Genomic DNA, 15,023 nt, shown 5'->3' on the forward strand with positions numbered 1-15,023 from the left:
ATCTTTTCAATATTATAAGAAGAACAATATAATTTTATCTCATGTAAAAGGGTTGAGATATTAGCCTATAAATAAATATATTATATATTTTTTATATGTGCTTGACTGCATCTTATATTTGTAATCCATATCTTTAATAATATATTTGTAGATGTTTAATATTTTGGTAGATGTAGACATAATTGAGGGAAATTCCTTAGTAAGTGTGATGTGTTTTTTGTCTATTATTTTATTTGATTAGTTATAGTGAACCATACCTAATGATAACTCCATATTACTAATAACACCCTTCAACATTCCACTCTTATAAAGAGCTGCCAAGTAATGAAAACTGAGATGAAGATGAAGATGAAGAAGGTGTGTAGCTCTAGTGTGGGTGGGTGTTCAATAATAGTGGTGGTGTTGGTGGTGGCAGCACTGCTTCTGGTGGAGGTTTCAACCATTGCAGAGGCTGTAACATGCAGCCCTGTGGAATTGAGTCCATGCCTAGGGTCAATAACATCATCATCTCCACCATCAAGTACATGTTGCCAGAAGGTGAAGGAGCAGAGGCCATGTCTTTGTGGTTATCTCAAAAACCCAAGTCTCGGTCAGTATGTTAATTCTCCTGGTGCTAGAAGGGTTGCTTCTGCTTGTGGACTCCCCTACCCAACTTGTTAGTCATCAATAATCATAAAACAAATATTATATTATCACACTTATTCTCACATTTCTTTTCTTATATTTATTTTATAATTATTGATCGAAATATATTGTTTTGAAAATAACAATGGAAACATGATCAATGATTATAAATTAGTTGTGTTTAAAAAAAGAGTGTGAGATAATTTTCTTATGTAAAACTGCATGCAGTGTGCAAATTTGAACTACTATGTTGTATAATAGTGATATCAATACCCAAATAAGAAAATAATGATGTTCAAGAGTGGCATTAGCATGAACATATATCAAGGAATATGTAATGAAATAAATGTTGAAGAAATATGATTAACTGGATTGAATATCAAGTTTTGCAATATTTTAGTTATTGATCTTCCTGCTTTAAATTCTGCTCCATGATTATATTGAGACTGGCACCACTGGACCACCTAACTTTAGGGTTGCAATTTGCAATAGCTACTATAGTGGAGAAGAATTATATGTCTCAAATTCTAGAATATCTCTCTTAAGCTTATCATATATTGATATATAGATAAAATAAAAATTTTAAAAATAAAAAATAAAAATAAAAATATTTTAATTGATTTGGGATAGAAAATAAAATATAATTTAGGACAAATAATATTTATCCTACTACAATTGCTTGGGTGGAGATAGTACTTACACTTTTCTTGTAAGGTGCTTTTTATCCTAAAGCTGTAAAAGGACCTCAGAGAATAACCTACGGTCATGAGAGCCTCACACAATTCTAAGAATATGTATATAGGATGGTTTGGGATTTAAGATCTTCAAACCTGTACAAACAAATTATAATAAAATAAAAATAGACAAAATTACGAATATTTAATTTTTTAATTAATATGATATATTATGATTGGTTTGTGACATATTTTGAAATATCAAATCCTTATCTAGTAGTTAGTATTAAACATGATCTCAATACATTATTGAAAGTAAAACATGTGAAATGGGAGAGTGCATAACTTTTATGGTTGGTCTTACAATTTCAGTTCATAGACTTTGAGCATTAGGTGTTACATAATCCTTCACTACATATTGTCTCGATCAACCATTTCTTATATTTGTTCTCATATTTTTCTTGCTTTTTTCATTTGTTGTCGTCTTATTCTATGAAGTCTTATCAATTCTTGCGTTAGCAGTACTTGAAATCCTAAAATTTCAAATGGTTTGCATATACTTCGATCAACAACTTGTTAATGTTCCATGAGAAAACAATGACCTCAAAAACTTGTATATATCCAATATTTGGATTATCTAATAATCCATCTCTAGTATATCCATGATATGCAAATAAGTGACCAAGAAACTTACATGAATAAACATATAAACAACTGAATTGTAAGGATGGACTTAAGATAGAAAAACTTATCATTAATCATTTATTATCAGATGACATAGTCCAATCCTAGAAACTAAGACTACAAAGTAACAATAAAGATATATAGAGGAAGAACATCATCCTAGAAGAAGAGGGATGAGAACTGCTCTAATCCTAATTGCCTTTTTATTAGAGTTTATATATATCTACTTAGCTTATGGAAGAGCATATCTATTTAGTTAGTTTTATTTATTAATAATTCAGTTACTATTTATAAAAGGTTGAGCCTTGTGAACTTTAATTCATTAAATGAATAAGAGAATAATGTATCTCCTCATATCAGGAGATAACTTATTTCCTCTCTAGCTAGTAAAAATGTGACATGTGTGCTATTTTGTTTATTTTATCCTACTGCTTCAGTCTTACAAATCAAGGGCTTTAGTGACTCTAATTAGGCATTATGCCCTGACACTAGACGTTTTGTATCTGACTACTCCATGTTCTTAGGAAATTCCGTAGTTTTATGGAAATCTAAGAAATAAAACATGATTTCTAGGTCCTCATTTGAAGTGAGTATAAATCATTAGCCATTGCATCTTATGAGATCCAATGGTTGATGTTCCTTTTGACTGGAATTTGTATTCAATACAAGCAACCTATTTTACTCTATTGTGATATCAATTCAGCAAGATACATAACAACTAATTTGATCTTCAACGAACACACCAAACACATCGAAATTGATTGCCATGTTGCTCGAGAACGTTTACCAGGGGTGTAAAAGTTCGGTTGGATTTTTGGTACAATTTAATGACTGAATCGAACACAAATATATGGTTCGATTCACCTCAATTAACCGCAAGTTTTATTGCAAGAACCGAACAGAACCACTCATGAATGGTTTGGTTCGGTTCATATATAAAACACTATAATTCACAAAAAAAATGATAATTTAAGTCACAAAATTGGTTGAAGAATTCAAACAACAATATAGCATTATTCCTTAATATATATTTCTTTAATATGTGGCTTAGTTCTAAATGTTCCTAAATTTTTAACACCATGAACCGAACCAAACATAGATGATTCCTTAAAAAATATAACCGAACCGAACCATGAAACCAAACCGAACCACAATTTATGATTTGGTTCAATTTCATTCCACTAGTTTCGCAGTTTAAACTGTGACCACTTACACCCCTAATGTCTACAACAAAAACTTTTCCATCTACTTCAAATTCCTAGTGCTGAAGATCTTGTTGATCTATTTACAAATGGCTTTAGAGCCTGCCACATTTGGTTACTTATTATCCAACTTCGATGTAGTCAATATCCACTCTCGAGCTTAATGAAAGGATATTAGAGTTTATCTAGGAATATATCTAGTTAGCTTATTTAGGAGCATATTTAGTTAGATAATTTTATTTATTAGTAATTTAGTTATGGTTTATAAAAGGTTGAACCTTATTTAAACTCCATTTCATTCAATGAATCAAATATGAAATTAACATCTCCTTCTTTCTTCTACTACAAAACCTTTACTCTCTAAGAGGATACAAACAATTTATTTGGAAAATGTGTAAAATTAAACTATAAAGATCCTATTTATTGATGTATAAGTTGGGTCCATGTCCACAAATCCGAGTGAATAAAGGATAAGAGGAAGTGTTGATCCACGAACATGTCAAGATATACATGACTAGGCCATGAATAGCTTCTGAATGAATATTATTTTTATCTAATTTTTAGAATATAGTCATTGTCGAGAACATGGTTTAATTTAGTCATGGTTCTTCATCTAATAATCACTTGCTCTACTTGTCTTCATGCTTTCTACAAGCTATTTGCTGCTTTTTGGAAAATTCATTGCATGGATTCTTCCTCTTTTGGAAAATTCATTGGCAACCTAACAAAACACCAAAAATATTTGCACTTCACCTGAAACTAAAGGAAACTATATTAAAAATAAAATTAAAATCCTAATGAAATTAAGAAATACATGCAAAATAATGTAAATATGCTACAATTATACATACATTAGAGTCCGCTAGATCTCTTTATTTGACATAATGTCGACTTTTAAATTATGTTTAATTTCTGAATAGTTTTTTTGTGTCAAATATGTACTATTACTCATCAATTATAGAAAAGTTGTAAGTGAAGTTCGTAGTGATAGTAAGTCTTCTTTCTTAACATGGGCGTGTTGTATCTCTAGAACGAGCGTGCTTCATCTTCATATGGCTTAATTCTTAGAAATAATAATGTATCATGCATATTCATATTGTTTTGAATGTGCATATATATGTAGGGGTTATTAAATTGGTAACCTCTAGCAAGTACTATCGACCCTTCAACGTTGGAACCTCCCCTACGTAACTAGTACATCCCATATTAATTTCTTTCTAACTATTTATATACTAAAGCAACAAAGGTAGAATAAATATGATGTTGCTGCTTTAACTTGTTTTCATCACATAATTAATTTCTCCTTTTCCCGGTACATGTATTTCTGCATTGTTTTCATGCATACGCTACACACTGCCCGCTGCTGCATTATCTCCTAGAAAATGATATATTCTTCTACTAAATCCTTATTGTAGTTTTTATATCCATAAAAAAGTAATGTATGTCACAAGATAATATTTTATTTATTAAGGATTAGTTTACAAGTAACATATATCACTATCTTATAGATAAAAAGATTAATATGAAGATTTAATATGAAAATATAACTTTTATCATATATGCCTTCAACCTTCCCAGAGTACCACCTTTTCCACTTAACAAATGAATTTGTAATCATTCACTGCGGTTTCTTCACATAAATTTTGGATTGTGACATCATAACCCATAACTTGGATACAAAAAACAAAAAGTAGAGGTCATATATAATTAATAGAACATACCCACCCTGGTTGAAAACTTTAGAACCACCTCGAAATGTTTCAACCCACACTTTAATACTCAACATTAATTGTGTAAATCCCAATTTAAATAAAAAAACTATGAAGAGAGCTTTTATTTGAACATTTTAAATAGCTCAATCTAGCATAGTAGCAATATTAGCAATAATATGTATAAGAAGAATGGTAGGATAAGTTCTCCACCAAATGAAACCTGCAAATTCTATGTTAAACTTTGACCTGTCTTCCACGTATGCTACCTTCGTTACATGCTAATCACTAACCACGTGTCTTGCATGCTCACTTCTAACACTCCTTATCTAATTCACTCTATAAATACAACTCTAATTCCTTATGTTCAAACCCGTCATAGTATAATATCAAATAACAATAATAAAATGTCTTCAGATCTTTCAATGATTCTCCCTCGAGTTGTAATCGTTTCTAGAAGAACCGTTCGCAAGAACAAATTCGTTGATTTTGTGGGTAAGACTCTCTAGTTCTATTTGAATTTGAGTTAGTTAATTAATTATTGAATAATAATATAATAATATATTAATGGGTTTTGTTGTATTGTCAGGGGAATATCACCTTGATCTTATAGTAAGGTATGGTGCAGTACCAGTAATTGTTCCTCGTGTTTCTGGGGTTCATATGTTGTTAAATAGTTTCCAACCAATTCATGGTGTTCTTCTTTGTGAAGGAGAAGACATTGACCCTTCTTTCTATGAACAAGACATCATTACTACTTCAGGTTTATTAACTAACAAAGGAACATCAAAATGTTTTATTTTTAAATCTAGTTTCCATGTTGTTACTGTTTGTTTTAGAGGATGATATATATAAATGATAGTTGTTACGTTCGTTGCAGGTCTTTCGCAAGAGGAGTTGGATGAGATTAGAAGGGTTCATGTAAGTGATACATCAATTGATAAAGAGAAAGATTCAATAGAGTTAAGTCTAGCCAAGCATTGCGTTGAAAGGAACATTCCATATATGGGTATATGCAGAGGGTCACAGGTCCTAAATGTAGCATGTGGGGGTACCCTATACCAAGACATAGAGAAAGAACTTCCAAAGTGCCGACCAGAAAGTGAAACAGTGATGCACATAAACTATGATGATTATGATGGGCATAGACATGTTGTTAAGGTTGTTGAAAGCACCCCTTTGCATCATTGGTTCAAGGATTCTTTACAACAAAATGGGAAAATGGAGATTTTTGTTAATAGCTATCACCACCAAGGGGTTAAGAGATTGGCACCACGTTTTGTGCCCATGGCATTTTCTTCAGATGGTTTGATAGAAGGGTTTTATGATCCAGATAATTATAATCCTGAAGAGGGTAAATTTATTATGGGATTGCAATTTCACCCTGAGCGAATGAGGAAGCCAGATTCTGATGAATTTGATTACCATGGATGTCCATTTGCTTATAAGGTTAACAACTTTTCTCTCCCCTTTCAATTAACAAAACTTCCAAATTCATTCTCTCTAACTAAGAGTATGGATTTGATGGTATTACCTATTATTACATTTGAATTTGAATTCATGGTTGATGTGCAGGAATTTGTGAAGGCGGTGATAGTTTATGAGAAGAGGTTGAATGGTTTAACATATGTACAAAAGCCTCTTAAGCTTAACAAGGAAATGGAGAAGAAAAGGAATGAAATTGAGAAAGTGAAGGTGAATGAGGAGAAAGAGAAAATGGCAAGAAATGTGATGGGGAAAATGTCAGTGGAGCAATTATCTGATCTCTTGTCTTTCTACCACACCATGGGACACATTTGTTGTGAAGTTCTTGAAACAAAGATTAATAATCATGTGAATTATGACTTTAGTTAATGATTTTGTTCTTTTCTTTGTCTTTTATTGTATCACTCACATGAATCTTGGTTCTTTGGTTGGTGGGTGTGCTTTCATCACACAGTATACCTGCAAGGAGAAGCTAATTCATTAAATTCTAATATTCACATTTTAATTACAAGTCAGAGTAGGAAAGGAATCCAATCCACTTTAACTATTGAATTAGCCTTCATATGCATTCAAGATACCAAACTCACTCATGGTGATGCAATCATCATTTGCTTCCAAAATTAATCTATTTTCACATGTTTTAATCATAAAAATATAATTTAAAATTATTGCTTGTTATGCAAGGTAAATGGATTTAGACTAACGAAGGTAGAACTTAATGATGAAGGTAGAACTTAATGACGTTGTTCATCAAGAACCAACACAATAGAAAGAAAATCAAATGAAATTAAATGATATTATTTTTTTAAGAATATCATATGAGTTTCTTGGTCAAAGAACGAGAGAAATCTAGAATATAATGAAATATGAATAATATTATTGGTCAAAAATAACAATGCTCAAGAATATCATCTTGTTTTTTTGGTTAAAGAATGAGAGAAATCTAGAATTCGATGAAATTGGAAAAATACTTCTTCAAGAATCATAATGCTCAATAATATCATTTTGGTTTCTTGGTCAAAGAATATGAGGAATAATTTGAGTCATTTTTTCTCAAGAATAACAAGAGAAAAATATGATGAAATATGAATATTTTTTACTCAAAAATAACAAAAGAAGAATATGATGTAATCTGAGCAATTTTCCTCAATAATAACAAAAGAAGAATGTGAAAAAAATTATAAAGAGAGAGCAAGAAGATGAATAAGGATTTTTAATTTTGGCATAAAAGTTGGTTGTTGATCTCATAAGTGTAACCATCCCTTTGAAAAACTGTACCTTCTTCTTCCAACATTTCTTTCCTTGAAGTCCTTGAATAACTCTCTTCCTCTATATCATAGAGGATATAATTACGTTGCTTTGATACCATTTATTTCAACATTCACAACCGCAATTGAACCACATTTTATAGAATTTTCCATAATTGCGGTAAATGTTACACAATTCCAATTGTGACAACAATTTACAAGAATCTCTCCTACATGGATAGTCGGTGCAATAAATGTCTATAATTATGGATAGTTCGTGTTGTTTAAAATATGAATGGGTAGTTTATGTAATGTATGCATACATTATTTTAAATTGACAATTAAAATGATATATATAAATTATAATAACAAGAAGATAAAAATATTAAGAAGTTGACATGAAGGGCCATCATTTCAAACAAGCTATTTTCTATAAGGATGTGTCTTCTATGAGTCTTTTAATAAAGACCTAAGTTAATCTTTTGTAGGACCTATTTTATTTTATTTCTTCACTATTATTTACACATCGGGCTATTTTTTTAAAATTTTATAGCACCTAACACCAAAATTCAGTGAAGTCATTCAGATATTAGTTCTTGCTACGTGTCTACCATTTCTTTGTGTAATTAAAAAGAGGGATAGAGGTAGTAAGAAGGATAAAAGGCATCAATAAAATGTTATAAGCATGAGACCAAAGAAGAGAGTATATAATCTTAATTAATCGAGTAGGACGGAAATCAAGCCACCAAAGAAGGATTTGAGTGTAGTGATCAAGCTGTCCTTATCTCTAATTTTTTATTTAGATTTATCAAGTTCAAAACTTATGGAAAGTAAGTGATCATGTTGATACACTACTTTATTTTCATTTGCCTTAATTCATGACATATGAGTTACAAATATAAATTATAAAAATGGCAGACTAGTAAGAAAGCTCAAATATTATTTAATTGAAGCATTACTAAATCAAACAAGCTAACTTACATAATATATTATTATTATTATTATTAATCCCTTCCGTATGAATTAAGTGGTTCAAGAGCAAGAGCTGGTTCTTGTTGTGTAGAAGGGTTAGAAATAAGAAACATCTTCCTCTCTTGAAGTTCATGTTGTCCTGTGGTATTCCATGGAAAGCAATCAAGATGGTTGGAATAATACTTACATGCCCCTGACTTCAGAATTAACCATTGACAATAAGAGCAATTATCTCTAATTTGAACATAAATATCAAAGTAGTGACTTTCTCTATCCCAACTAAAGAGGCAAAACCATTGGGTACGATTAATAAAATAGGGAGAAATTACAAAGCCGAATTGGTAATTTTGACCAGGAGCCAAAGTATGAAACCCATTATTACGATGTTTGTCCTTGCAATGAAAGCTCAATTGCAAATTGGGAAGTTGGTTTTCTATTCCAATAACTACTCTTGGAATAATACTGAATGACTCCACACCATTCATCATTTGCAATATAACAAATATTGTTACTAATGTAAATAAGGATAAAACAATTTTGTTCACTAAAGCAACCATTACGATGGATGATAATGGTGAATGATAAATACAATAATTATTGGAATGATATTAACTAGAGATATATTTCTTCTTATATATATAAGATTAGAGGGAATGGGCTACGATTAAACAAAAAAGAATTACCTCTAATATTGAAGAGGTAAATTGTAGTTTTTGTATTGCATTGAAAGGTAAAAATGTCACACTATTAAATCTAACGGATAAAAGTCTCACATCAGTCTATTTTTTCGTTTTTTATACACTTCCCTCTTCAATTTTATAGAGAATCCTAACTCCACTAAAACATATCAAGTGTCCAATCAATATCCTTCTGTTCATTATACTACATACATATTATTGTACTATTAATTCCAACAAGTGTCGTTCTCAGGAATAAAATCTTTAATCTTTTTGTCTATATGCGGATCTAGTAAAGCATTACATCACTAGACGAATTTGATATTAATTTGGACAATAATTTATCTTTTGCATTAATTATTAGTCTGATATAAAATATGTGATTAATAAGTTGTAAATTAAATTAATTATCTAATATTAAAATGTTAATAACAAAACAAAAAAGTGGAAGCTACTTCATGATGATAATTACATCATATTTTACTTTTATAGATATTAGTGTGCGACAGACAATTCGTGTCTGTCGATCACGTTCTTATTTTAAAGTACTAAGTAATTAATTTTTACACACTTCATTTTGTAGAATTAAAATGTCTTTTTTGTATTGTATTTACTTTATATTATATATAATTTTTTGTCTTTACTAGAGAATATGCAACTTATAATTAATATGTTTGAGGTGATTATATAGGTTTATATGGTTTTTTAAATTAAAGAATTGAAAGGCAAAATATGAATATATAATTATAACATGGTGATGATTACACCATGTTTTGACTTTATATATAGTATAGATATAGATTATTGATATATATAGATTACAGTCAATTGAGTTTTTCAAAATTTCAATTCATTTGATGTAACTAAAATGCATGCACTTGTGTTACGCTTTTGTCTTTTTCAACATTAACATATGACTAAATTACACTAATATTCCACGAGTTTTAGTAAAATTATAGAGTTTACTTTTCCTTTTTTGCACCTACCTACTTCCTTACTTAAAAAAAATGATGTTTTAGCATTTTCTTTTCTTCCAAACATATTTTAGTATTATAAAATAAAATAATTAAATATATATAATTTTCAATTATGTAATTTTTTATCATATTTACATTTTTATCTTAAATTTAATCATTTGACTCTCATTTATTGAAGTATTAATGTTGGCCTCAATGTATTAATATTACAATATTTTATAAAAACATGTCAAATATTGATATCATGTAATTATTTCTTAATTGCTGTACATAACCATTAAACATAAATATTTTATGTTTTCCCAAATAAAATGTTAAAATAATAAATGATAAGAACAAAATATTAAACACTAAAATTACCTTATGATTTAGAATTTTTATTTTCTTCCATATATCATAATATTTTAAAAACCTAGTACAAAAAAAAACGTTTTATCTATTATTCCTTTATTTATCATATATTATTTTAATATTTGATTAAATTATCCATTCACGGAAATACTAATATTATTAAAATATTTCTTTATTAGTAGATAGAACATCTAGTATTATAATAAAAAAATCAATAAATTTATTTATAAATTTAGAACGGATCATATATAAAGAGCCAAAATAAATTTATGAAAAAGGTTGTACCATAATATGTGTATTTATTATTTTATTGATAAAACTAAATTTTCATAATGACCATGTTTTCTGAAATTCCACCTTTTAATAAACTTTTCAATTTTAAAATTTCATAGTTTCAACATAAAATAATTCAAAGTTTCTTTATTTTTGAAATAATTTAAATAATAAAATCTATTTGGTAATTGTAAATTATGAAATGGTAATTATTATTACACCCTTTTGACTTTATAAAAAGTCAATTCATTTTATGTAACTAAAATGTATTTGAATGCATTCACTTGTTTTATGTTTTCTCTTATTTAATACTAATATATTCCTCTCTCCTTTACTTAGAAATTGATATTTTAGCATTTTCTTTTTTTCCATACACTTTCTAGCTAGTGTTATAAAAGTTAAATAATAAATATGATTTTTTTCTTAAAATTATACTTTATTTAGCATAACCGATTTTTTATATTCAATAAAATCATCCAACTCTCATTAATTGAAATATTAATGTTGGACTTTATTGTCGCGACCCAATTTTTGGTTGGAAGACCGACTCTGCGACTTAGGGAGAAACAAATTCGTTTTTGACCTCTCCCAAAGGATTTGGAGTCGCCACTATGTTTTTTATGGTTAAAACGTAGAAACGCTCTATTATGCCCAACTTGGATAATATGGCCATTAAACAAAGATTCTGAGCTTGAGAGTTGATTACAGATCGGAGAATGTATTAGCATCTCGTCTGCCCATATTAAAACGATATCCTCACTAGTAACATGGACTTTTATACCTTTAAGATTATTTGTTAAATATTCAATTACTCAAGAAAATTATTTTTTATTTTTATGTGTGACAAAAGTTTATCTTGCTCCTACGCATTCCTAGGTCCAATAGGGAAATCATGACTATATAGTTATGGTTATGAAAATTGATTTAATTTGTTTGGTTGATTTGGAAAACATCGGTTTGATTGAGTTGATTTTTATTGGTTTTTAAAATATTTCTAATATATGATTGTTTTAATTCAATGGAACTAATAGCTTAGAGACGATGTCGGTCGTAGACCTCTTTTTCATTTTCATAGAAATTAGCAATGACTCGAACCATGTGTTGAACAGAGATTTATAAAGTTAGCAGTTAACCGTATCACTTCTTTTGAAGGGTTGGTAAAAAGAATAAAAAATAAAGCAATAGATAAATACTAGTTGCGGAAAAGTAAACGACAGAAAGTAAATGTTAGTTGTGGAATGTAAATGACATGAAGTAATATTAGTTGCAGAATGTAGATGACAAAAATTAAATTGTACTGATTATATTTATTATTCATCACTCTTTTATTGTTTAAGTAACAATCCATTGTTTGGATTGTAGTTTTTGCATATTAGTCATATGTACAGAGTTACAAACCACAAATTGGTTGGAACTTATGTTTTTAGGAATCTTTAATCAAGAAATAAAATTTATAAGTTAACACTTCAATATATACATTTGCATCTCTTTCAAGATTCAATTGTAATATAATATAGAATTATATCGATCCAAAGGTAATTGCATTAATAGAAGAAAATCATATAGGCATATTATAGCAAAAATAATGATTAACAATTTTTTGATGATTTTATGTTATGTTGAATAAAAAATGAACAAAGAAACATAAGCTAATATTCACAAATTCTTAAGGAGAAAATTGGTTTGAAATATGAAATTATGTCTAGGCTCAAATGATTTTGAAAATACTAGACTAGTTACATGTTATACTTTGGTTAATTCCAAACACCAAGTCTTAATCCCCCATCTAGTGTCCTAGTATGGAAAGATGATTTTAAACCATATGTAAAACACTAAATAATTATTAACTGCAACTTGTCGGAGTAGTTTGTCACAACCTATTTCAGGATTCATTAACTTTATTTAGCCTTGAACATAAGTTGCTTAAAATATATGCTTTGAAATGGCAAATGAACTAAGGTGTAGGTTATACTTTTTAGTTCACCTCCCAATATCTTAAGAAGAAGCATTTTGGATCTTTAAATCAAGTTTTAGGTGATCAAGCTAAAATCGCATTAAGAACTTCTTAAAGAATCAAAACTAACCAAAAGTAATAATTTGAATATATTGAAATCAAAAGATGATACAAATGAAGAAAAAAAAATAACATTACACCATAATCTAAATCAATGTGTAGGACCATTATCTATCTATCCAAGGATGAGATGCTTTTGGAACCAAATGAGATTACAAAATTAACTTTTGCATCTCATTTTCCGACTCCTTTCTCCTATTGAATTCTAAGAGAAAATTACAAAATTTACCTAAGAACTAGCTTGGAACCGTAGCCCCAAAGTACAAAAATTATAGAGAGAAGTGTTTTGGAGAGAAAAAGTGAAGAATGAAATGTATGTTGGATGGCGGAATATGGCCTCTATTTATCGACAACTAGGTTACTGCCTAGCCCTCTTGGTCCACGCTAGGCGCACCAAACCCTTCAACTTGGGTTTGGTCCTTAGTCAAGCAACTTAGTCAGCTGCTTGGTGTTAACTCACCAAAGCTACATGTGAGTTACTTGACTATGTTATTGTGTGCTATTCTGAAAAGTGCTCAGAGACCTTGTCAAGTGAGGTCATGCATGATGTCATCATTGCTTGGTGGCCAAGTCAAGTTGACCACTTGCTGGGTCTAACCTGTTGGGCTACTTAGGTGGCACTGCTTAGCTGCCTGCTTGAGTAGTTTGTCCGATTCTGGTCAGGTGTGTGGTTCGAGGCTGGGCAGTCCAGGTGCACACTAAGTTGTCTGCTTTTACAAGTTGTCTTGTGTTAGGCTTGAGTCTGACTGTGCCATGCTTGAGTCTAACTGAGTCAAGTTGGTGTCAGGTCAGCTGGGCGATCTTGTTTGTCCAGGCCAGGCTACTTAGTAAGCAGCTTCATGTGTTTGGTCCATGCTTTGGCCAAGCACTTAGCTTGTCATGTGTGCATCAAAGGTGAATGATGTGGACACCTTGTTGCTTGACTATTTTTCTGACTTTTTCTTCTTTTTGATTTTTCCTAAAAATTTCACACAAAGATTTAGAAAAGAGGTGGACAAAATATACAATCAACCAATGACAATTTATCTAAAAAATGTTGAAATAAGTTGGTTTTGCGTGAATTACATAGGATAAGTGCCATGAAAAGTGTATGAAAAGTAGGTATTTTTAGCACTTATGAACTCCCCCCAACTTAAGACTATGTTTGTCCTCAAGCCAATGGTAAAATAACATCCGAATTTGTTTTTGGCTAATTTTTAAGATTAGATTGACATGATTTCAAACTTTGCTTAAGCATGCTCAAAATGTTCAATGAGATTTTTCAAGATTTGTGAATTTCACACATAATGCTTCAAACGTCAATCTTATGCTTATGTTCATAAAAAATGTGTAACAAAATCAATGCAAATAATTTTCAATCAAAAAGTGTTTGTTGTGCACATAAGTTCAAAAATAGAACTTTTCAAGGGATGTAAGTATTTCACTATATTTTCAACCATTTGCATGTAGTAATTTGAATTTGTTCTTTGTCTCACCTATTCTCTTAAAATTGCATTTTCAATCAAGGATCACTAAGAACTTTTTTCGCTTGTAATGAGGCTAGGCTTGAAAAAATCATGGTTTTTCTATATAAACAAATTTATTTGAAGAGAGCAAAATTTTGTCAAAATTTTCTCAACGAATTACTTCACTCTACTTTTTTTATAATTTCTTTCCCAACCTTTTAGCTTTTGAACCTTGGTTCTTTTTGGCTTTTTCATTCTCTTTTTGTTTTTCTATATTTTTGACAACTTTTGTTGCTTTTGCAAAGAGATTGAATTTTTTTTTCACTTTTCCTTTTCAAGAAGTCAAGCACTTTTCCTTGTTATTCTTTTTCAAGCACTTTAAAAATTCATGCTCTCTTAATTAGAACTTTTTGTTCTAGTTTTTGTTCATGAGTTTGTTTGAAAAAAATAATTCACTTTGTTTAGGCTCAAAGGGGTTTATCGAAGGATGATCCTATTTTTTGTTAGACTTTTTGGTCAATTTTGGTTCAACTAAAAAATAAACATGTACTGATCATTTCCTATCAATTCTATGCAATTAAGAGAACTAGATACTAAAACAAATTTAATTAGACAAAACAAATGTTGTT

The 15,023-nt window shown here is 29.7% G+C and overlaps 2 protein-coding genes across 2 annotated transcripts; both read left to right on the forward strand.

Moving 5' to 3' along the window:
- On the forward strand, positions 322-1,018 carry LOC109347255 (non-specific lipid-transfer protein 2-like). Its single transcript, XM_019586966.1, has one exon. It carries the CDS (start codon positions 325-327, stop codon positions 658-660), a length of 336 nt encoding a protein of 111 aa, XP_019442511.1. The 5' UTR covers positions 322-324; the 3' UTR covers positions 661-1,018.
- Positions 5,283-6,886, forward strand: LOC109347254 (protein NtpR-like). Its single transcript, XM_019586965.1, has 4 exons — positions 5,283-5,388; positions 5,483-5,656; positions 5,774-6,342; positions 6,469-6,886. The coding sequence occupies exons 1-4, from the start codon at positions 5,301-5,303 to the stop codon at positions 6,745-6,747; spliced, it is 1,110 nt and encodes a 369-aa protein (XP_019442510.1). The 5' UTR covers positions 5,283-5,300; the 3' UTR covers positions 6,748-6,886.

The sequence above is a fragment of the Lupinus angustifolius genome, chromosome LG05 (assembly GCF_001865875.1).
Source record: "Lupinus angustifolius cultivar Tanjil chromosome LG05, LupAngTanjil_v1.0, whole genome shotgun sequence".
Classification (NCBI taxonomy): Eukaryota; Viridiplantae; Streptophyta; class Magnoliopsida; order Fabales; family Fabaceae; genus Lupinus; species Lupinus angustifolius.